Raw genomic sequence first — 26,366 nt, 5'->3', positions numbered from 1 at the left:
GTGGACTGTTGAAACAAAAGCAGTAGGAACCATTATGGTAAATCGCAAAGAAATGCCAAAAGATATATTTTCAGAAAAACTAAAAAAAAGGGGAAAAACTGACTGCACAAAGAGATCATCTCCTAGCTATAAAATGGCGTGATGTACGAGATGTATATTTACTAAGCACTGCACATGATGATCACATTGTTCAAACAACATCGAAAGGAGAGCATCAAAAAATAAAACCCATTGCAGTTGTGGACTATAATAAATTCAAAATAGGAGTAGATAAATCTGACCGGATGCTCTCATATTATTCCTTTCAGAGGAAATCATTGAAGTGGTGGAAAAGGTTGTTTTTTCACCTCTTTGATCTTGCACTTGTGAATGCACATATTTTGCATCACAAAAAATGTGTAAAGAAATTGACACTTCACAAGTTCATCGCAAAAGTTGCAGAGAGTCTTGTTACGAGTGTAGGGATGGAAATGACGATACCATCACGTCTAAGTACTGGTGGTAGGCTTGTTGGAAGAGATCATTTTCCTCACAGGATTCCTGGTACAGGATCGAAACAAAAAGGTCATACACAGCGTACGTGCAAAGTTTGTGCAGATAGAGGCAAGCATCACACTGGCAAGGCCACACAGAAGTACACGACCATCTACTGTGCAAGATGCGATGTGGGACTTTGCATCGGGAATTGCTTCGAAATCTACCATACAAGAGCGAACTATTGGGAGTAGCAGTGAAAAGAAACTAATGCTAAGATAACTGAATGTGAAAGAGAGTAATATTTAGTGTCAAAAGTGTGTTTTATATGTATATAATTAGTGTGAATTATCTATGGAATCTTGGAATAATGTGCCAAAATCTGCAACAACAAGACGCTCTCGGGATGAAATGTAAGTACCAATACAATTATCATATACAAAAGTATATATCTTTATTTAAATCCTGTTAAAATTTTATATTTTTATCTCTAAATTTATTAATTTTATTAATTTTTTTTTCCAACCCTTAAAACTTTCCGGCACACGGTAACGAGGGTATTTAAATGGCTCCAGGCTCAAAGTGTTAATAAATCACTCCAAATTAATAGAGTTGATTGTGTATAAAGATAATTTTTATGTTAACCATACTGTGCTTTTTTTTTTTACATCTGTGGTCATGTCGCATGTTTAGAATGTGTGGGTATATGAGTAGGCCCTTTTTACTCTTGTTGAGTTCCTGTTTCTATTGTGTGTCGTAGATGGCTTGTGTTCATGTAACTGATTATAGACTTTGATTAATGTTTTTGGTATTGGTAATTGAGGCGGTGATGAATCATGGCATGTATCTATCCAATCCGGCATTTGCCTTTATAACTAAAGGAAATCATGAAAAACTCCAGTCAGATTGGTCTGCCACGGGGTTTGTACCTGGGACCTCCCGAATGTGTGTCTCAAACGCTACCATCTGAGCCAACTCGCTCAGTTGTATATCATTGTTTATGCAAATGAAAAAATGAGGTACCCTACATAAATATTATTTTAAAAAACAAAGAAAACAAATATGGGTAAATTATGATCGCAAGAACGCCATTTCGTGACACCTTTTAAAATAACTCAGCTCCAGTGAGCTCTATGGTAAAATCCTTATTTATTATGGGCTGTATAGTCCAGTAAAAAATACTCATCTTTACGACAAAACTCTTAACTATTATGTTCTGTGAACAAAAAGAAATTTAAGTGTATAAAATTAGAGTATTTTATGTGGACCAAATAAAGTTGCAATAATCAAGTTATACAATATTTCGACAGACTATCAAGTTTTCTGTGCGTAAATATCTATTTTCATTTTACCCCAGTCCTCATATGTAATATTACATCATCTAGAGAAACTACAAATTTCAAATAGTGAAGGAGTTATTCCACATAAAAATTTTATTGGGGGATTTCAACACTAAAGTAGGACGAGAGAATATTTTTAAACCAACTATTGGAAAAGAGAGCCTACACATAACTATAATGACAAGGGAGTTAGGTTAGTCAACTTTGCGATATCAAAAAATTTAATTGTCAAAAGTACAACATTCTCCCTTAAGAATACACATAAATATACGTGGACTTCTCCAGATGGATTGACACACAACCAAATAGATCACATCTTGATAGATAAACGGAGACATACTAGTATAGTAGACATTCGAACTTTCAGGGGGGGGGGGGGCAGACTGTAATTCTGACCATTATTTGGTAATTGGAGAATTAAGAGAAAGACTATCAGTGACGAAGTGAGTAGAGCAACAAGTTAATATTAGTAAATTCAATATTCTGAAATTAAAGGACGAGGAAACTAAGCAACATTATCAGGTCGAAATTTCGAATAGGTTTGCCACTTTAGGAAGTTCCAACGAAGTTGAGAAAGAGTTAGATGTTAATAGCGTGTGGGAAAATATCAGAGATAGTATCAAAATTGCAGCTGAGCAGAGCATAGGTTATTTATTTATTTATTTATTTATTTATTTATTTATTTATTTATTTATTTATTTATTTATTTATTTTATTTTATTTTATTTTATTTATATTTTATTTTATTTTATTTTATTTAACAGGGCAAAGCCCCAATTACAATAGACAGTACAGATTTGTTAAAAAAAACACAGAATTGCATATAACATGAAAAAAAAGATAAAGCAGAAACAAATGCAAGATACAAGTGTAATTACAAATTAAAAAAAGAACAAATACCTAGATACTACCTAAATAAAAGACACAGATATAGATATAAATGAAAAATACCAAATAAAAATAAATTAAAAAGAGTTAAGTATAGATATCATAGCCATGTTAATAAATGCAGTATACAGTATTATATAGTAGGACTAATAGGCTTAATTTATTTATTTAAGAAATTCACCGCTACAGAACATGTGTTCCAACCAGGATGTTACCTGACTACAACTACAACCAACATGCAACTAGAATCCAACATATCATGAAACCATTGCTGTATATAACTTTTTCTTGTACGTATTGTACGATAACGAGAAATCTAAATCCTGTTTATTTGATAGATGATTGTAAGTTCGAAGCATTAATAAAAGTGAAGACATTTTATGAGACAGTGTTTTTGATGTCTGTAAATAAAAGAGAGATCGCTTTCTCAAATTTGATTTACCAGTATTGAAACTAATTAGCTGTAGAAGATCAGGGTTGTCTATTAAACCATTTATGGTTTTGAACAAATACATTTGTTGTGCTCTTATCCTGCGACTACTGAGAGATTGTACATTAAATTCAACCAGCATGGATTCATAAGATTGGATTATGTTGTAACATGAATGTTTTTTCATATATAGCAGTTTTAGGATAGGTAATGAGAGATTACCACTCCTAAATCATTTACTGAAGTGACTCTTTCTAATTTTGTGTTATTTATGCTATATGTGTAATCCAGAGAGTTAGTATTACGAGTAAAGGTAATGTGTGAGCAATTTTTAATATTAAAGTTGAGTTTGTTAACAATGCTCCACCTAAAAATACTATTAATATCTTGTAGCTCAAATGAGTCAGATTCATGTGTAATTTCTTTAAATAATTTAACATCATCTGCATATAATAAGCAATTGGAATGTTGTATATGTTGTGGTAGATCATTGATGAATAGTAAGGAGAAGAGAGGAAACTAAGAAAAAGAAAGCGTGGTTAGATGAAGATTTTTGCATGGTAGTAGAAAGAAGGAAACAGGCAAAATTGAAATTCTTACAGGATCCCGTTGAGGAGAATAGAGATAATTATCTCAATGAAAGACGGGAAGCAAGTCGTACACTTAGACACTTAGGAATAAAAAGAGAGGTTACTTGGAGGAAAAACTGAGTGAGGTAGAAACAAATAGTAAGAATAAAAACATTCGAGATTTATATAAGAGTGTAAAGAAATTTAAGAACGGATATGAGGCAAGGGTAAACGTGATCAAGGATGAGAATGGTAACTTGCTTGCAGACTCTCATTCAATCCTGAATGGATGGAAAAACTATTTTGGGGCAACAACTAAATGTACATAGGCCAAATAGAAATGATAGGGACGAAATGAAAATACAAACTGCTGAGCCATTTATACCCGAACCCACACTTTCAGAAGTCGAAATTGCAATACAAAATCTGAAAAAGTACATGTCTCCAGGTATCGATCAAATTCCAGCAGAATTAATGCAAGAGGGTGGAAGGACATTATCTAGCGAAATTTATAAACTTGTACTTGCTATTTGGGAAAAGGAAATTGTACCAGAACAATGGAAGGAGTCCATAATTGAACCTATTTTTAAGAAGGGGGACAAGACTAACTGTAGTAACTTTCAAGAAATATCACTTTTGTTGATGTCGTACAAAATTTTGTCCAATATTCTTTTGAGAAGATTAACTCCGTACGTAGATGAAATTATTGGGGATCATCAGTGTGATTTTTGGCATAATAGATCAACTATTGATCAGATTTTTGTATTCGACAGATATTGGAGAAAAAATGGGAGTATAAGAGTACAGTACATCAGTTATTCATAGATTTCAAAAAGGCATATGACTCGGTTAAGAGGGAAGTATTATATGATGTTCTTATTGAATTTGGTATTCCCAGGAATCTAGTTCGATTAATTAAAATGTGTCTCAGTGAAACGTACAGCAGAGTCCGTATAGGCCAGTTTCTATCTGATGCTTTTTCAATTCACTGCGGATTAAAGCAGGGAGATGCACTATCACCTTTACTTTTTAGCTTCGCTCTAGAATATGCCATTAGGAAAGTTCAGGATAACAGACAGGGTTTGGAATTGAATGGTTTACATCAGATTCTTGTCTATGCGGATGATGTGAATATGTTAGGAGAAAATCCACAAACGATTAGGGAAAATGCGGAAATTCTACTTGAAGGAAGTAAAGAGATAGGGTTGGAAGTAAATCCCGAAAAGACTAAGTATATGGTTATGTCTCGTGACCAGAATATTGTACGAAATGGAAATATAAAAATTGAAGATTTATCCTTTGAAGAGGTGAAAAAATTCAAATATCTTGGAGCAACAGTAACAAATATAAATGACACTCGGGAGGAAATTAAACGCAGAATAAATATGAGAAATGTCTGTTATTATTTGGTTGAGAAGCTTTTGTCATCTAGTCTGCTGTCAAAAAATCTGAAAGTTAGAATTTATAAAACAGTTGTATTACCGATTGTTCTGTATGGTTGTGAAACTTGGATTCTTACTTTAAGAGAGGAACAGAGATTAAGGGTGTTTGAGAATAAGGTTCTTAGGAAAATATTTGAGGCTAAGAGGGATGAAGTCACAGGAGAATGACGAAAGTTACACAATGCATAACTTTACGCACTGTATTCTTCATCTGACATAATTAGGAACATTAAATCCAGACGTTTGCGATGGGGTGGGTATGTAGCATGTATGGGCGAATCCAGAAATGCATATAGAGTGTTAGTTGGGAGGCCGGAGAGAAAAAGATCTTTGGGGAGGCCGAGACGTAGATGGGAGGATAATATTAAAATGGATTTGAGGGAGATAGGATATGATGATAGAGAGTGGATTAATCTTGCACAGGATAGGGACTGATGGCGGCAATGAACCTTCGGGTTCCTTAAAAGCCAATTGTAAGAACTAATTATCCAAATTAGCTTCTGAGATTACTTCATACAAACACAAATATTGTCTGTATATTAATATTGATAAATGTCAAGGCCGCTTTAAATAGATGGAGTCATTTGTTTTTATTTCATTATAGCAGCGTTTCTCAAAGTGTGTTCCCCGGAACCCCGGGATTCCGTAAGCAACTCTTAGGGGTTCCACGCAATTCCTGATGTGAAATTATTTACTTTTTAACCTCTAAAATATAATGTAATAAAAATATGAAAAAAAGAATAAGAACAGAACTATAACTGTTTATTCAGCCATTCTATTGGCAATTATCAGGACAAAAATGGGTACCGTTTACGGCAATCCAATCACTAATGCACATTGTTGAAATAATAATAATAATAATAATAATAATAATAATAATAATAGGTGCGCTTGAAATAACTTAAGTGTCCGCAGCTAACACATTTTCCAACAACAATGCACAGGTGTAAATTGTATACGAAATTAATTGAAAGTTCTGTGAAGGATATTTCGCAGATTTGTTTTGACGTTCCTTCAAGAAAGCTCATGAAACTTCTTTTGGAGAAGAAAGAACATTATTTTGAAGTTTAAGGTACGTTATGTGTTAATTGTGTCTCAACGTTTATTTAATAATATTCGAAAAAGCTCAAATGTTTTAAAGAAAAATTGTGCGAGTTTTGTCATCCCTTCTGCAAAATTGTGTAAATAGAGAGCAAGACCGATCATTGCGCGCTACGCCATCGTATTTTTAATACAGAGTGATACTGATCATAACTCTACTTTTTTAATGCAGGGTGACACTGAATCATGGATCGGAGGCTTAAAACAGGATCATTAAAACAATCAACATCCAACTGTGCCACTAAACTTCAACTATCCCTAAACAAGTATGTGGGTCTGATGAAACCAGGTGTACAAAATAGCTTCTCGTCACCTGAAAATGTGATGGAGACAATATCAAAAACATAACATGAACCTGTAATTAAAAAACGTAAATATAATGAGAGTTACTTAGCCTTGGATTTCATGGATGCTAAAAATTGCCCTCAGTGTGTAATATGTGGCAGAATTTTATCTAATAATTCGATGGCACCTTCAAAATTACGTCGCCATTTTGAAACAAACCATGCTCAGTTTTGTAACAAGAATATTGATTTCTTTGATAGAAAACGTCGTGAGTTACTAAATTCACAAAATTTCTTAGCTCAGTCATCTTAATATAGTACAAATGAAAAAGCAAAAGAGGCATCTTTCATTGTAAGCTACAGAGTGGCTCAGGCAGGTGAGTCCCACACGGTAGCCAAAAAATTAATAAAACCCTGATTAAACTGTCGGCTCAGATCATGTCAATTTGCACTACAGATAGACGAGTCAAGTGATGTAGTAGATCTGGCAGTTGTTAACATTATGAAGATGCTATTGAAGAAGATATGCTAATACGTAAATCGCTGCCAGCTAATGCAACAGGATCTGAAATTTTCAGACTTGTTAGTGAGTACTTTTGAAGAAAATCATATACCCTGGGACAATTGTATTCATGTCTGCACGGATGGTGCAAAGGCAATGGTTGGGAAAACAGCTGGTGCAGTATCGCGCAAAAAGTCAGTTGCAAAAAATTACAAAATCAGTCCTTGTATTTTACACCATCAAGCTTTGGCCATATAAAAAATCCCACCGTCCCCCAAAAATTTTCTTAATGAAGCAGTAAAAATCATTAATTTTATCAAGTCCAGAAAATTAAATTCAAGACCCTTGAAAATCTTTTGTGACGACATGGGAAGCCTTCAAAAATCTCTGCTTCTCTATACAGAAGTGAGATGATTTTCTCGCGGAAAAACTTTAAGTAGGCTCTTCAAACTTAAGGCTGAGGTGATTGCTTTCTTCATTGATCACCATTTCAACTTGGACGATAGTTTGAATGACAAACAATGGCTCTTGACATTTGCATATTTAGCTCAATTTTTGTGCTAATATATTCAATGCAGCAAATAAAATCAGGGCTTTCAAGAGAAAATTGCAGTTCTGGATGAGAAGTCTAGCCGGCCGTGAATTTGAGAGCTTCCCTGCTTTGAAAGATTTCCTTGAGGAGAACGAAGAAACTCACCGAAAACGTGATGAAATCAATGAAGAATTTGTAAAGCATTTGGAGGATATGCGCCACACTGTAGAGCAGTATTTTCCAGAACAGAAAAGTGAAAACAATTCTCAAAACTTGTGGGTCAAAAATCCATTTGATATCTGAAGGATATGAAGCATTACTGGAAGTGACGTCTGATTCATCCCTGTAACCTCAGTTTAAGAATCTCCCTGTGGTGGATTTTTGGCACAGCCTGAGAAAAGACTACCCAGTATTATCAAAGAAAGCTATTACAATTCTACTTCCTTTTGTAAGTACTTACCTATGTGAAACTAGGTTTTCTGTTATACGTCTATCAAAACTAAATACCGAAACAGACTGGATGCAGAACCGGACATGAGACTTCAGCTTTCTGACATTAAACCCGATATTAAAGAAATATGCAGGCGTAAACAACAAAAACACTCGTCCCTCTGATCTATTTCAAATAGGTGTTTTTTTCTGAAAAAATTAAGTACCTGAATTTTAGTGTGAATTACAAAACAGTGTTAACAATGCAAGTGGACTTAATTTCATTTATACTTGTTATATATTTACTAATCTTTGTAACAATAGCAAATATATTTCAGAAACATTAAATAATTTTTAAATACGAAAACGTATAATGTGTGAGTTAAAAAAATATGTTTAATTTTATTGGTAAAAATAAACCAGGATTACTAATCTTTGTAATAACAGCAAATATAGTTCAACAATATTATTTATAATTTTTAAATATGTATAATATGTGACATCAATAAAAATGTGTAATGTTAGTGGTAAAAGTACATTTGGTAATTTTATATATATATATATATATATATATATATATATATATATATATCACTAATATTCCGCTGGGTTCCACAATTCTATTTTAGGTTTAAAAGGGTTCCGTGGATAGAAAAGTTTGAGAAACGCTGCATTATAGCCATCGACGTCGTTCCTGCAATAACTCCTATGTGACATCGATTTTCAGATTTTTGCTCTATTAAATAACTTAAACAGTTATACAGCAAATAATAAAATCTCCTATATCTAATTATATTTCTTTCTTTCGAAAATGTAAGAATTCACGATCTCCTAAGTACAACTGCCATAGAATGAATAAATCTGTTTTTTCTTCATACTGAAAAATGTTACATTTTGCACATAGGAGTTACAGAACAACGACGCTATAATCTGAGGCGGCGGTGAAAATGTATTGTATTATTATTTTAAAACTCATGTATATCCTTAAATATCAGTCCTATCAAAATTTTCCTTGGAATAAAACTTATCGGACATCATTTTTAAAGAAACTTTTGTTATGTAACTTTTTCACAAAATCAATAATAAGCTAGATATTTCGATTTATTTAATTCAGGCCCCCTTACAACCTCCCCCCCCCCTTTTAAATAAAGTATTTTGAATGTCATGTAGCCTGAAATCTAAGTTACAACGAACTTAATTTATTTTCATCGAAATTCGTTCAGCCATTATCGCGTGAAAAGGTAACAAACATCCAGACAGACATACAAACAAAAATTAAAAAAAAAAGTGATTTTCGGTTTCAAGATGATTAATTATACATTTTAATACCAATTATTTTTGGAAAAGCGAAAATTACCAGGAAAATTTAGGTTACTAGTATAGGTAATTTTGAATGTATGCTTTTCAATCTAACTAAAAAGAACACATTTCTGTTTTTATCCCACTGTTTCCATGTTCAAGGTCTTAAGTCACTTTAGATCCAGTGCAGCATTCATCACAGCATCCATTCCAATAGTATGAGTTCATTGCATTGTTGCGAAGATTAATTTCCAAGAGGTACTGGATTCGTAGTTTATTTTAGAGCATCTAATTTTAAGAAGAAGTTTTCACTTGTGATACATTTGCATCGATCAGCTGATGTGTTATGCAGCAGAAGGACATGGCTTGGCCGAAGCTTGCAATATATGGAAAACCCCACTTTTATTTTGCAGAATTGCAACTTAAAGAATCTGTCAAATAGTACTTTCTTTCTTTTGTTTCCATTCCCTCTCTCCAAACAACTATCTCTTCTTTCATTCCTGGGGCAGTATATACGATGTCAGGTTTAAAATAAAATTGGATAATCTTTTCTTGTATATCAGGTCTTGAGTTCAGCGTCAGTTTCTCATTTTTCATCATATTGCAATCTACTTCGTTTACTAATTTAGCAACCACAGCTTTCTTCTTTGTAGGAGATTTCGAAAGAGCATAATTTGCTGAGCTGAATACAATTTTTGCTGAAATATCAAGCACATCATGCCATGAAAAGAGATTCTAGGGCTTTTTTCAGTTCACAGGAAAAGTGGATCAAAGGGAGCAATGCAATGAGAAGCAATTTCTCCCGTACATCACAAGTACTTTTTGCTTCATTTTGTATATATAGTTTATAGCTGGATTGTTCTTCTTGATACATTAGTGGGCCTAAAAAATTTAACAATAAAGCATTAAAGGTAATAGGACGCAACTATTATAAATACTAGTAAAATTGCAGCAGATTAAAATAGCTGGATATATCCTGTACATCAGACAGAGAATTATCCAAATGGTATTTAAAGGTAGACTCCGTGAAAGTTTTTAATTAATAGGTTCAGACTCTGATCAGATTGTGGGCAGTAAGCTTCCTTCGAATAAGCAACTTATAAGTGTTTTATTTTATTACTCTCATAAAGTAAAATTAGATCATTATCATAATGATTCTTTAATAAATAATTAAAGAAACACAAATATTTTGGGAAAAACCCCATTACCAGTAAGAGGATAAAATACTGCATTGAAAGGGACAGGAACAACAGTTTGTCAATAAATTAGATTGTCTCTTTGATATTGTGCACGTGGAATATCCCAAAATAATCGAGATTGAAGAGGACAGGCAAGTTTGACTCAGTCAAAGATAAAAAGGCTGCCTATATTACATGAGTGGTATTCATTACAGTGAACTACACTTGGAAGAATGGTCTCAAAGACGAAAACAAAAGAAGAATCAAGGAGGAAACAGTCCTTTACAAGAAGTGAAATCCATCATCTTCAACTGGTTCCTCTGCACCAAATCAACTTACTGCAAACATTGAGGATCCTTCAGGCCCATATTTCTGCCAGAAGAGCTATGAAAAGCATCATGACACCAAAATTGCCTGCTGTGCTAGACAAATGAAGATAAGCAGCAGAAATACAGTTAATTTATTAATGGTTGCAGTGGAGGCATTAGAACAAGAGGTTTGCAAAGTAATAATTAATCGTACCCCTGTACACTAATATTGCAAAACTCTGTGTGCCAACCATGTGAAGCAAGTTACCTGAATGAGACATTAATTTTGTAGTGGCTCCTTGGGATAGTAAAGTATTACCAGAAATTATGGGAAACGAACTAGTAGAGTGACTACCAGTGGGAGTAACATTTCAAAATCAAGAAATTTTACTAGGGTTGTCATGGTTAGAGAGTGATACAAGAAGGTAACAGTGTGAAACTGTGTACAAGTCATTTGAAGAATGGGGGTCCTACAGGTCAAGGACAGGTTGCAATACAACATCTTCGAATACGGGCTGTCTAAATGGAGCATGCAAATTTCATTATTAGACCAAAGACTTGGCAGAGATTTATTATACTTTCTACATTCATCATATGCATGAAATCGTATTAAGATTTGTGTGTGTGTGAAGTATAGATGGGCATATGTTCTGGTCCTGATATGCTGTTTTAAGTGTTTCCAAAGGCACTGGAGTTCAATCTTTATTAAACATTTCATCCTGGGGTGGAGAAACCACAAATGAAAGAGCACTTACAAGATTTAACGGAATACATTCTTTCATTTGCTAAGGAGGTGCTATATAACAAGTATACAAGAGGAGATTACAGAGAATTGTTTGAACTTAATTTGATATCTCTAGTCAGTGTTCCACCTCGTGGAATTGTGTTAGAGCCCCAGGAGCAGTGTATCATGCTAGATGCATGTTTGAAACAATCTACAGCATAGAAGTGTTTATATCCCACAGTAATTTTGTAGTGAGTGAGAAGAAAGTACCAGAGCTATACAGTTATATAATTTATTTATTTATTTATTTATTTATCTATTTATCTGGTAGAGTTAAGGCCACGAGGCCTTCTTTTTCACCCTACCAGAAGTAAAATGTACAGTAAAACAGTATAAAAAATAAAAATATTAATTCATTGATTATAGTTCACGTTAACACTTTGTTTGTTAAAAACATAAAATTGTTTAGTCACACGTTAAAAAATGTAAAAATTTTTAAAAAAGATATATACCTTTGACAGACAGCCCGTTTCAACGTGATGTTACGTCTTCATCAGTGTCTCCTGAACTACTGGTAATCTTGAATTCTGTGATGTGCATTTGTCGGTTGTAGTAGTGGGGGTGTGTTGCTCTTATGGTGGGGGCTGGTTGTTTGTGTGTTATGATGTATCATGACGTCTAATAATGTGTGGTATTGAACTGTAATTGTGTATTAAGTATATGTTGTGGGTATGTTATTGTATGTTTATATATTTCGTATTGTTCTAAGATGTTTAACTGTGAACTTTTTGGTGTGATGTGTAAAATTTCCATATCTGTTTCTGTATTATTGTAGTCACGATTATTGTTGATAATGTGTTCTGCGTAATTTGATGTGATGTAGGGTTTGGTTATAGCTTTAATATGTTCATTTTATCTTGTATGAAAGGATCTTCCTGTCTGTCCTATGTAAAAATGTGGGCAACTATTGAATTTTTGTTTGTTAACTCCAGTTGAATTATATTTATTTGAATGTTTAATGTGATTATTTAGATATTTCTGTGTTGTGTTATTTGTTCTGTATGCTATCTTGTATTTTAGTTTTCTGAATGAAGTTGCAATTTTGTGAGTGTTGGTGTGTTGGTTTGTTCTGTTTTTGTTTTTCCTTTTTTATTAGAGTGTCTATTATGTTAGGGTTAGATCCATTGTCTTGTGTTATATATTTTATTGTGTTTAATTCTTCAGTGTAGTTGTCTTTGTTCATTGGTATATTAATTAATCTGTGTCTCATTGTACGGAAAGCTGCATGTTTATGTTGTATGGGATGGTTTGATGAATTGTGTGTATGCATTGTGGTTGTGGTGGGTTTCCTGTATATTTTGAATTCGTGTCTGTTATTTGTTTTGGTTATGGTGATGTCTAAGAAGTTTATAGCTTGGTTATGTTCTGTTTCTATTGTATACTTTAATTTGGGATGTATTTTGTTGAGTTGTTGATGTAGGTTTTCTATTTGTCGTTTGTTTCCATTATATAGGACTATTATGTCATCTACATATCGATGCCAGTACATTAGTTTCTCTGCGTGTTTGTTGTTGTCGGTGTTTAGTATATGTGTTTGTTCTATGTTGTGAATAAAGATTTCAGCTAATATGCTCGATATAGGTGAACCCATTGGTAATCCTTCAGTTTGTGTATAATATTTATTGTTATGTGTGAAATAATTTTGTTTAGTAATAATCTCTGTAATGTGTATAATTTCGTCAATGTGAGTCTGTGGTATGTTATTTTTGATAAGCATTTTTCGAAGTATTTCAAGTGTTTCTGTTACTGGTATGTTTGCATATAGGTTTTCGATGTCAAATGATGCTAATGTTGTGTTGTGTGGAATGTGTTTGTGTTTTATTTTCTTAACTAGGTCTATGGTGTTGATTATTGTTGTTGGGTTTTCAAATTTTATACTATTTCTTATAATGTATAACCCACAGTAATCAAAAATGGGGCATCACTAGCTATTGAACAATATTTCTTTTTGTGGAAAGAGGCAGAAAATTTCGCAAATGATTTAGAGAGTGGAGCAATGAAAATACTTTCTTACAGATGTGAGTTACTTGACTATTCCAGTTTAGATCTCTGTCCATTAATAATTCAAGATTTTTTACAGTGTTGCTATAACAACTCATTTATTGACAGTCTTGGTTTTGTCGTTAATTGTGCTGAGCAAGTGTCGATGTCCCATTACAACTGCCAGTGATTTTCCTGGGTTTAATCTCAATCCAAACTTTTGAGCTCATAGATAGATAGAGTTTAAATCTTCAATCATTGTGGTCACTGCGTCAATTAGTTCATCAGGACGAAAGTGTATATAGATTTGTAAATTGTTAGCATATAATTGGTATCTGCAGTGCTGTATGGTGTTTCTCACGTCATTAATGTATATCATAAACAGTAGAGGGCCTAGCACCGATCCTTGAAGAACTCCACACTTCGTGATGCGCCAATCAGAAGAGAAATCACCAACTAATATACACTGCTGGCAGTCACGAAGGTAGGATTGAAACCAAGTAACAGCATTATCTGATAGATTCAAGTTTTTCAAATTACACAAAAGGAAATCAATATCAACAGTATCAAAGGCCTTGCTGAAGTCAAGTAAAGTCAATAAAGTCAGTTTACTGTTATCCGTAGCTTCACATATATCTTCATTGACTCTTAGTAATGCAGTTGTGATGCTGTGGCCAATCCTAAATCCTGATTTGTAATTGTTGAGTAAGTCGTGGTTTAAGTATGTTGTCAGTTGCTTCAGTACAATACGTATTTTCCAGTACTTTTGATAATGCCGTTAGGATGATAATAGGTCTATAATCTTCCGGGAGAAAATGGAACTTTATTTTTGAGGAGAGGATGGATAAGGGCTTTTTTCCAGAGGCTTGGAAAATTAGCAGTAATAGGTGAAGTATTAAATATATGTGTCAGTGTAGGCAGTATTATGTCATATCACACACAGTAATTTAATATTTATTTTATCTACTCCCTCAGCTTGAGTAGTTATAAATTTCAGTGCTCTTTCCATGTCTATTTCTGTGACATACAAGAACTGAAACTTCTCATGAGTTGGTAGTGAGGTATTTCATAGCTCGTTAATAGTCGCTCTTTTTTCCATCACAACTGTCGCATCTGTACAGATGGAAGTGGTCATTAAGAATTTCTATGGGGATTGTATTATTGTCAGCTTCACACCTAATGTTTCCTAGACCTAGGTTCCATTTATTTTTCCATAGCCTCGAGGAATTAGAGCCCAGTGAGGAAAGGTTATGAAAATGTTTTAGTTTACATTCCAAATGTTCTGAGTAGTCTTATTACGTAATTGTTTATATTGGTTATAGAGAAAGTCACTTTTGTCACGTCTATATGCATGGTAAGCTGCTTCTCTCCTCACCATCAGCTCATGTACGTCATGCAAGGTGCAAGAGGTTTCTTGGTGCGTTTCATAATGCATAAATTAATTGACTAGTGAATTTTCTAATTGATTAACATTATGTGTGGAGATTGATGTATCACGCATAATAAACATTTTTGGAAACTTCGGTAAATAATTCTTCTGATTTGGCGTTGTAATCTCCAGGGGATGCATATAATATATAACTTTAGGATTTAAGTCTGACCTAACATAAGCAACTGTTCCACCTCCACGCCTCATTTCTAATTAATATATCGCTGGCTAAATGTTACAAGGGTGTATGTAGTAATATTTCTGATATAGACATAGAACCTTGTAATATTGAGCCAGTGATATATCCATCTAAATTAACAATTGAGAAAAGAAGAATGGATTTCAGCCAATATTCTGAAAAAAAAACTTTGCGAGTAGGTTTAAGGAAGAGAATATAGATTGTAATTCGTCATAATGAGTGGTAAGACTTTGGGTATTCAAGTAGGCAATATGGAGGGATGAGAGATGTTTTTCAAACGCTTTTATGAGAACTATTTTCGCCTCAGGGCTACTGGACAAGTTACAATCTACGTACAGTGGCAGAAGGAAAGGGTGGTGAAGCATTCTGTCAGGGGCTGCCGGGGTAACATTTCTAAGAGTCAAGTTAGCCAACTTTAGGTAGAACTATACAACTGTATAAAAAGAAGTGAAGTGCAAAACTAATTTAATCACTTTAAAATTAATATAATATAAATTATTATTATTAATATTAATTCTTGAAATATTAAAAATGAAAATAACTAAAATCTAAGTAATGCTAATGGGTTTATGATATAATGAAAATAATCTAAAACTACAGTACTACTAACAGAGTACTACTAATAGAATAAACTAAAACGTTAATGGTTAGCTATAAAGTAAAGACTAATCGTATATCTTATGACCTTAGCTCCACTACATTATTTAGTCTTCTCTTTACATTGCCTTCCTTAACAATAACAGAACCATCTAGTGTTCAGACATTAGTCACACTATATTTGCTAATACCTTCACGCAACAGTTTATATCTGGCACTGGTGAGATCCTCCTTACAGTTATTTGACTGCTTTTCAAAAATCTTTTGCTGCGGAAAACCTCACTCCTCTTTCTATAAGAAACAAATTTCATGGTGATGGCCCTGGAATGTTCATTTGTCTTTTTCCCCCACACGGTGGCTCCTGTCTACGTCACTCACCTGCAGAGTTACTCCTGTTTTCTCTGCCACCTGGAAAGCAATGACATCAGTGTCCTCCAGAATACCAAATAGTCCACACCTGTGGAGTAATGGTTAGCGTGTCTGGCCGCAAAACCAGGTGGCCCAGGTTCGATTCCCGGTCGGGGCAAGTTACTTGGTTGAGGTTTTTTCCGGGGTTTTCCCTCAACCCAATATGAACAAATGCTGGGTAACTTTTGGTGCTGGACCCGGACTCATTTCACCTGCATTAGCACCATCTCATTCAGACACTAAATAACTTAAGTTGTTGATAAAGCGTCGTAAAATAAAAAAATAAAAACCAAATATGCAAAGGCACTGTCGTCATTGATATTGCTCCATATCATCTATCCTGCACTCCAGTTGTCGAATCTTCTTGTCCCGGTCGTCCAGTGCAAGTTTCAGCTTGTTCATTAGGCCCCTGCTTTCCTCTAGGGCCGTGCTGAGCTCTGCTACTGCTACAGTCACTGACTCTTGTATTAGGCTGGCAAAAGTTGCCAACATGGTGTCATGAAGCATCTGCTGCACTACGCATTTCACCACATCTTCAATTTAATCTTTAACATTATTTTTTGGTCCCATATTGCTATTTGTGACATGATAATATGAAGAAGACGATTTAATTAATTTCTTGCACATGGTATTGCAGACTATTAGCTATTTACACCTACGAAAATAACTGGCTTGGTCATGAGCTATATGCATCACCACATAGCAGCATAAATTTCAAGCTAAGACTTAAAACTTTTACAGGTTATACCGGGCGGACAAAATGAAATTGGCCTGGATAATCTGTAATATTTACACATCCAGTCTGAAACTCTTGCGCAAACAGTTCTGGACACCTTTTCCATGAATTGTGCTTCGCATAACACTCAACAATGAACACGCGTTGTTTTGTCATGAGCACCATTTTATGTTGCATTCAGCTGACCACTAAACACGTCTGTTCCTCTCACTCGGTCAAATGTAATGACACAGCATATCTCGGGACAGTGCATGTGGGAGATGTGCATGCGCAGACATGTGACAGCAACCAACTGTTGTATTGAAATCACGGTTTCCTGCATTGTCAGGGTCATTTCCGCATCAGTCTTATACATATAAGTTCATATATTTCATATATATTTTCCGTGGGCTAGTTTTATTTTGCCCACCCCATAGTATCCCATGAACAGATAGAGCCTGCAATATCTTAGATGGCTTTACAAAAATTATGTTCCCATCTTTGGTATGTGACACCTGAGAATGCTGCACTGACGTTTTTGGGGCAAAAAGTCGCCACTCAAGTAAAGAAAAAATGACCAACACCTTCATACGAGAGGAGAATCTATTTTATGATGAAAATGTGAAATTAATCTCACTTCTGCTCAGAGACGTCCATATCTCTGGTTCTAAGGATATTTCAGACTGTACTTGTGCAGGATCACTTTATTTCTTAATAGATTTCACATTTTACAGATTTTTTTATTCTCAGCTCCTTTGTACTGTGAAAATTATAATTATCTGAAGATACTTGAAATTGTTAAAACTTTAAAGTTGTGAATAATTTTGTAGAAGGTGGATAAAATTGATGATGGCTGCATTGAGATGCTTCCAAAAAACGGAAGAGGAAAATAAATTCATACTGTATTACAAGTTGTGACAGACTGTTTGAAGAAATTTCCTGACTGTAAACTGTAAACTGTATTCTAAGTGTAAAAGTTAAATTCAATTACTTAGATAGGTAGATAGCTTTACTATAATTATTGCAGTACCAACAGGAATTAAAATTTTTAGTTGATTAGCTACTGTATATGGATCTCAATTATCTTATAGAGCAACATGTTTATGATCATTGGGATTTGTATTTCTATTCACTATTGGAGGTTTAACAGGTGTCATATTAGCAAATTCATCAATTGATATTGTATTATTCATCCAATAGATCATATACAATGATATAGGACACGCCAAAACAAATACATAGCACATAACATATATATACTAAATAGATATAAAAATACATTAAAAGATGTACTAAAGTAAAATATAAAGGACATAAATTCATACAATGAGCAATAGTTTTATGGCATGCTAAACAAATAAGAGTTACATTAAATAGCAAAAATAATTATTAAATCTTACATTTGAAAATTACTGTCTTTCATATATACAAGCATTTCAATAACATCTAATTATACAAGAATTCATCTATAGAATGAAAGGTATGTTTCAATAGAAAGAATCTTGTTTTCTAAAGCTGTGTTTGCTTTTTCCTTCCTTGATGCTTGTCGGTAATTTGTTAAAAAATCTTACTTCCCATTTTTAACATATTTTGTTTGTAAATATTTATCTTACAGAACTGAATACTGTATGCAAATTGACCTTTTGCTGTGTATTGTAATAGTAAATTGCTATATTTCTTTTTATAAATTTCCCAATTTGTCTATTAGATAACAAACAATTTCTAAAATATTAATATAAGCAAGTGAATGGATTTTATAAAATGTAAATAGTTCTTGACATGAGTTCCTGCTCCCTACCCCATATATTATTCTAATGCCCTCTTTTATAATTTGAAAACTTTTTCTCTTTCTCGATCATTTACCCAAAAAGTTATGCATATCTTAAGTGGGAATGAAAATAAACTACACTGACCGGCAAAAAAAACCGATCACTTGAAAAAAATACTAAAAGTCAAGTTTAAATGTAAATTATGAAGTAACCCAAGAAATAACATAACTGTAATCATACTCAATTTAAAGATTACACTTTTATGAACTTGTGACACGTAAATTCACACCTTTCACTCCAATTTTGAGTCAATGACAGTCATATGTTCTTAAATCTACACTTTTGTTGAAATTTTGCAAAATTTTTCACTTAACTTTCAGCTGAATATTTGTTCATTAAACTTCACTGAAAATGATGTTGATGCATAAAACTTAAATTCACACTATCATTAACTGAAACAAACACTCATTATCCAGTGTGTCCCCGCTGGCCCTAATTACAGCTGCCATTCTCTCAGGTATGGTTTCGATTAAGGTTATGGTGTCTCTCTGGTCGATATTGTCCCATTCCTCTTGGAGTGCAGCCCGCAGATCACCTAAGGTCTCCGGAACAGGATTAAGATCTCGGATATGTCTATCCAACCTATCCCGGAGATGTTCTATAAAGTTTAGGTCGGGACTCCGAGCTGGCCAGTTGAGACGAACAATTTCCAATGCATCAAGATACTGTGATATGCAGCGTGCTGCATGTGGACGAGCATTGTCATGCATGAATATGAAATCATCGCTAATAAATGCAGCAAAGGGCACGACGTGATCGACTAGAATCTCATTGATGTAGCGGTGAGCGTTAAGACTACCATTCTCGACGATCATCATTCCGTTTGGGCCTCCATGGAGATGCCGACCCACACCATCACGGAACCTCCACCGAATGGCATCCTTGCAGACAATGTGCATACCTCTCTCCGTACCATCTGGGGATTTCAGGGAGAACCTGGACTCAACAGAGAACAGCACACTGCTCCACTGCTGCACAGTCCATTGGGCATGCTGACGAGCGAACTGAAGACGGTCGGCTCGGTGCTCTCTGGTCAGATCTGGTCCCGTAGCAGGTCGTAGTGATTGAAGATTTTGTTCTCCAAGGCGTCGTCGAACAGTCCTCTCGCTCACATTAACATCCCGCACATGTAGTCAATTCCGAGCTTCAACTGCTGTAGTATGGCGGTTTCTTAGAACCTGGCTGACGAGAAGTCGATCATCTCGGGCTAAAGTCTTCCTTTTTCTGCCAGAATCAGTCTTCTGGAGTAACTCTTTGTTTCCCGGAACCGTTTCACAGCCTCTTGCACCTTGGTGCATGGTGCGCCTATGGTATCAGCGGCGTAACGGAGGCTGTGTCCGTCATCAATGACAGCGACAGCTCTGGCAACATCTTGGGGTGACAGAGGCATTGTCTGAACTAAATTTATTGACGAAATGGCAAACAAACCATTTTCGACAGTTGTTATTCATTTTCAAAAAGGAAAGGAAGCAATAAAGCAATAAAACCTCTTCAATTGTTTATGATGACCTACCCCACATGTTCAGCACAGAAACACACTCCTTCGTTGTTAGATTTATTGGTGTGAAAGGCGTGAATTTACATGTCAGAAGTCCATAAAAGTGTAATTTTTAAATTTAGTACGATAACAGTTATGTTATTTCTGAGATTACTTCATAATTTACATTTAAACTTGACTTTTAGTATTTTTTTCAAGTGATCGGTTTTTTTTTTTTTTTTTTTTTTTTTGCCGGTCAGTGTAAGTAGATAATTTTTAACATGTATAAACTTACTTCTTCTTTCAGTGATTTAATTAAAAAAACTAATGGAACTAAGTTTTGATATTAACGATTTAATTCGGCTATTCCATTTCTTGCATTCATGCAGCCTATATGTATACTTAGGAATTTTGTGTCTGCCTTGTATGAGATTTCAATACCATTTAATTTTACTTCAGGCGTAACAGGTTCTGTGTTTTAGAACTGGAACTGTGGAAAGCAATTGCAGTTTTTTTTTTTTTTTATTTATTATGAGTCTGTTTTCATAGAACCAATTGTCTAGCTCATCCTTAGCTGTTTATAATTTTGATTTAACAATATCTTCGGTTTGCCCTGTCACTAGAATATTAGTATCACCAGCAAATAGTATTGTTTCTACATTCTGATTATTAATTGAAAATCATTAATATATAAATGAAAAAGAATGGGTCCCATTATTGAACCTTGTGGAACTGATCACTGCCTGTCGATCACTTCATAGTTTAAGAATAGAATTTGAATTCTCGGAATCATTAATAACTGAAATTTCCACGAAACTTTTTCGGACTTCTTGTAGAATCCTAGATTGAACACTATTTTAATTGAAGTAAATGTAGTCTTGACTTCGAATTATCAAAATTTAGCTTCGAAAGCTGTAAATTCTATATGAATTTTTAACATTGGTTTAGGAATGTCAGGGGAAATAAACATTTACTTGAATTATCCCTTGTCGAATTAACCACTCTCTATTTTATATCAAACTAATTAGAAAAGGCATATGCTTTTCACAAATTTTGAAAAGTTGCTGATGAAATTACTTAAATAAAATTAAGAATTTAAATAAAATTACCTATTAAACAAGTCCTATTTACCACATTCCTTTAGTGACTTAATTGGGAACTTCTCTCAGATCACCAGTTCTATTTTGTGTGTGTATGTGAATGTGACTGTCTAAAAATATAAATGTAATTTTAGGTTCTGTGGAGTTACTGGGAGCAATGGCATATTGTGCCCCTAAGCAGCTGTCTTCTTGCTTGCCAAGTATAGTTCCCAAGTTGATTGAAGTCTTGAGTGATTCTCATGTTAAAGTGCAGAAAGCAGGAGCACAGGCTTTGAAATTGATTGGATCTGTTATTCGGAATCCAGAAATCCAAGGTGAGTTGTTAAATGAAGAAATCATAGAGTAGAGAACTTATAATTTATTTGTAATTGAAAGTAAGTTCTTTACTGAGAAATACAATAGGCCTATAATCTCATATAGAGGAAAACATTTATCTCTCCTGATTAAAATTTCAAACAAAGTACGAAAACAATTTAAATAATTTTACATGACTCGGGTATGATATTTCGTTGATATTATATCATAGAATATGTTAATACAACAGCATTTATCCTATTCAGACAAGGTGAAACTTTTTTGCACTCCATTTTACATTACTGCCAATTGCTTGTTCATTCTTCAGAATAAGTTGCAGAACTAGCAGTTTGATACGGAAAAATTTAACACATTATGGTAAAGGGATGTCACAATTTTCTGAATGGTCAAAATCAAATTCCTGGATTTCAACCAAAAAATATCTTTCATCTTCTCCGGGGATGAATGCCATAAAAATAATTGTAATGTTATCCCTGTCTGCAATGTCCCAGGTAGGAGCCAAGATCCTTGTTGCTGTCCCTTCAACAAGATTGACACTCTCCCTCATGTTCTTGCTTTCTGTCTCAAAGGGAAGCTATTAAGAAATAATAGATATCACATGTTGAGGAGTAACACTGTCGAATGCCTTAGAAAATATGAAAATTTTGAAATTTATGAAATACCATGTATCTCAGCCGAAGGTTCCAATAAACATGCTGATAGTGAAGATGAACATTGGCTTTGTTATTAACTTAACAGTACGTTTTGAAAAAAGTGATGTTCAGAGCAAAGAAATAGATCGTGAAAAAAGAGATAATATGAACCTTGCTTCAAATACCTGCAAGAAAAATACAACATACCTGAAAATTGCTGAGAGATGATTTGACTATTGTTTGGAGCACGTGGAACTATTTCAAATTTTTGTGTACATTTTTGCCATAGATTTCATGTTAATAAATGAAATCTCCAGGATATATCTAAAGAAATTTTTACTTCATCTTTGTTAATAATAATGTAAATAAGCATTTGTACTGTTTTATAAATGAATAATAAATAATTCGGTTTTAGGGATGGCTGTTAAAAAACTTAACTATGTAGAAATATTTTTTTTCTTTTATGTGTGCGTGTGTATACAAAGAAATGAATTATGTGCCTGTAACCAGTGTCCCTTGTTGTAGAACAGCTATTTCTTTCTGGATCCTCCCTTTATAGAAATTTACAATGACATCTATTCCTGAAGAAAAGACGCATTTTCAGTATTCTTATATATCTGATGTTCAAAATAACTTCATCCTCACCACCTGTGCTCAGGACACATTTTTCACTTCACATTTCGTGGTAGACTTGGATGGACCGGGGTTTCTGCAAAAATCCTATAACTCCATTTTTATAAGTTTTGAGAAAAACTGAGTTGAAGTTTTAGCAGTCTAAAAAACAGAAATAGAAATAGAAATTTGATACACATATGTTTCTAACAACATTGTTTAATTGAAATATAGCATTCATATAACATTTCCGAACACTCCACTACTTTAGTTACCAATTAATGAAAAGAATATGTAAACAGTATGGACTTAATGGATTTTCCCGGACAAACAATTGTAAGAGTGCTCACGGCAGAAACAATTAATATGCCTAGTCTGAATCATTACTACCATTGTCTTAAGCTCTAGGTTCAGTTACAAAGTCCTTAAGAGTTACTGAGGTTTGTAGTTGTTAATACTAGCTGTGGAATTCTTTTGGTAAGTTATAGCTCCATTTCTGCAAAGTTTCGGCAAATCTAGTTTTTTGTCTACGCTTGTTGGCAAAGGTTTACAATATATATATTTTTTTTCAGCTAAATCCTTTCATTCAACCTCTTTGGACGACCTCTTTCACTTGTATTGAAAGATTGATAAGCATTTGGATGGTCATACCGATAAAACAGAGTGTCAGAGTGTGCTTTACAGTACTTGAAACATTTTACCGTTAGCCAATTCACTTTATTCCCTACAGTGCCGACTGTTTTGTTTTTCAGTAGTAGTTTACTTACTTAGTTCTTTCAGGTCAACAAAATCTTGAAATTTTAATTCTTTTACAACATAGGGACATGTTTTTTGTTCTTTCCGTGAATTTGCTCTAGCAACTGGAAAAATGTTTAGCCAGTCCTGCATTGTTTTTTTTTTTAATCCAATGCCACTAGGTTGTCTTTTCGACATTTCTGGTCGTCTCTCCTGGCCGTGGCTTAGTTGTAACCCACTTCTGAGGTTGGGGCACCTGGAAGGCAGAGTTACATTACCCCGATGATGTGATAGGATGATTATGATAATGTGGTGCCAGGAGAGGTCTTAAATCTAAACTTAACCTAAATTTCAGACCATGGACGAACAAAGGAATAATCCCCTTTAAGGAATAATTCCTGTGCTCTAACCAGGAATCGAACCCGGGACCTCATGAACTATAGCCAGAAGCTCTGACCACTAGACCATGAGGTCCTGCATTGTATAAACTGAAATGTGTTTCTTAGTTGTTTCAATTGAACTATGCATGGAGTCAACCTTCATGAAACTATGTCCACTTTTCTTAAACTTCTGTTCTATCACTTGAACTAGGTGCACATTAAAAGTGCTGCAATGTGGTGGTTCCGGTTTTGTCCTCCACAAGTATCTGAGAACATGGAAACCTCTTTGACTTCATCTGGAATAATATTGGCCAAGAAATGCATAAAGCACATTCCAATTTTAGAACTACCTCTCATACTGTTTACTTCCGACCAAGCAAAACAGTAAGTAACAGTAGAGAACATTTTGGCGGAATGAAACTCTTAAGAAGTAAACACTATTACTTGAGCAACAAGCCAAGAATAAAAAGTCAAATGAGATAGAGAATGTATTTTATTACAGATTACTGCATTGTTGTCAAATAATTAAATATTACCATCATCTGTTAAAAAGTAAAACTTAATAATGTTAATTATCACTAGCGTTGATGACTTGCAGAATTCTTCCTGTGTGAGAAGCTGTAGGTAACTATGTAAAAGTTCTGTGAAAATCCACTAAGTGATTCTAAAGGCTTTTCCCTGGCAATAAAATGGCATTTTAGGACATATTTATTATATTTAATAACTGACTTATTGAAAAATCAAGCACTGTACAAACTATTGTTCACTATTGAAAACTGACCAAGACTACAACTCCAAAACTATACCTCACAGGAGAAAGTGGGTTTTCCCAGATGATGAAACATAACATTTTACATATTCAGGTAACAATAACTCCATTTTCAGCAAAATTGGAGTTATAGGGTTTTTGCAGATAGTATGTAGGTATATGACATAGCTCATTAGCACTAGAAATGAATATTGGAGGACCTACAACAACAGAGACATAAAAACACAACTCGGATTTATTTTTAGATGACCATGGCATTAAGCTCTCAGAATTCGATAAAATGTCTTCCAGAGCCACTTTTGCACCCTCAAAACCCCATAAATCAGGAAAAGGTAGATTTCAACTTGGAATTAACTGAAGCAATAACAAAAGACCAAGATTGCTTGGCTTAGAAAATATCAACACCAGATACTCGGAGAATGACTATCTTCAGACATGTATTTATACTGACGGATTTCAATTGCAGTTTGGTGGTAATGTTGGTGCAGGTGTCTGTAGTTTGATATTTTCGTTATAAATCCCCATTGGACATAATAGGACAGCCTACAATGCACAAGTAGAAGCCATCCACACAGTGCTGAAGCAGCTTACTTTGCATCATGGGAAATTCAACATTGTAGCCATTCTCTGAGACTTCAGAGTTGCAAGTAATAGGATCAACAGATCCTACTTTGTCAGATGAGATTCAGGATTGCTGCAGAAATATAAATACAGTAGAGTTCCAATTATTCAGACTATATGAGCCGAGGACAATCCGAAGTGGTTTTTGATCCTGTAATCTTAAAGGAACAAACGTCAGACCCAGTAATATAGAAAGACATTACTCACATGTACATAATAAACGAGTTTTTATTCACAATACAGTACAGTATGTAATTGACTTTAAAAAGACTTTGTTATTGTTCAGTACTGTAGTTAAAAAAAAAACGATCCAGATAACACAGAAGACCGGATAATCGGGACTCTACTGTACACTGAAAGACCTCACTAAAGGACACTGCCAAATTCATGGAAACAAGCAGGCTGACTATTTAACTAAGAAAGGTGCAATATTGCCTCTCACTTTCCAGAGAGAAATGTCATAACAATCTGCCAAGCTCTTAATAAAAAACCAAGTGAAGCAAATGTTCACATGTGACTTAGAACCAGAACTTCAAGTAAAGAGTGGAGAAACCTGATACTCAACAAACCAAATAGCCCGAGGAGGACAGCAATGAAGCAGTTTTGCCTCAACACCACACACGAATTCTTGGGGAAACATTTGTACCATTTTGGAATAGCACTAACAGCTACTGTTATTATGTCCTCTGCAACGAGGAAGAAGAGTTAGACAGACATCATCTCCAGCTTCGCTCTGTGTACAAGGAACTGACAGATACTGGAAAGCTCAAACAAACATTTGTAATCACTTTGGAAAATTATTGTATTCAATATTCCTGTCATTAGAATAAATAAATATATATTCCCTCAGTGGCAGATACTGGACTTTGCATCATTCGACCAAGTGTCCTCATCTAAGCTATAGTTCTTTTTCCTACCATAGACATTGCCTTCAGTGGACCGTGGGAGGTGAACTACATAGCACTGCATGATGATGATGATTAATGGAGAAGTGTAGGGGGAAACAGG

General features: G+C 34.4%; 1 protein-coding gene across 1 annotated transcript in view; it reads left to right on the top strand.

Annotated features, from left to right (window-relative positions):
- The window catches only part of l(3)80Fj (lethal (3) 80Fj), a 499,933-nt gene that overhangs the window by 302,787 nt on the left and 170,780 nt on the right, over positions 1-26,366 (top strand). The window contains exon 24 of the mRNA XM_069845727.1: positions 21,429-21,608. Within this exon, the coding sequence (XP_069701828.1) occupies positions 21,429-21,608 (180 nt within the window). The remainder of the gene's footprint in view (positions 1-21,428; positions 21,609-26,366) is intronic.

Source organism: Periplaneta americana, chromosome 14 (assembly GCF_040183065.1).
Source record: "Periplaneta americana isolate PAMFEO1 chromosome 14, P.americana_PAMFEO1_priV1, whole genome shotgun sequence".
Classification (NCBI taxonomy): Eukaryota; Metazoa; Arthropoda; class Insecta; order Blattodea; family Blattidae; genus Periplaneta; species Periplaneta americana.
Note: the sequence above shows the minus strand (reverse complement) of the source record. Positions and strands in the feature narration are given on the sequence as shown.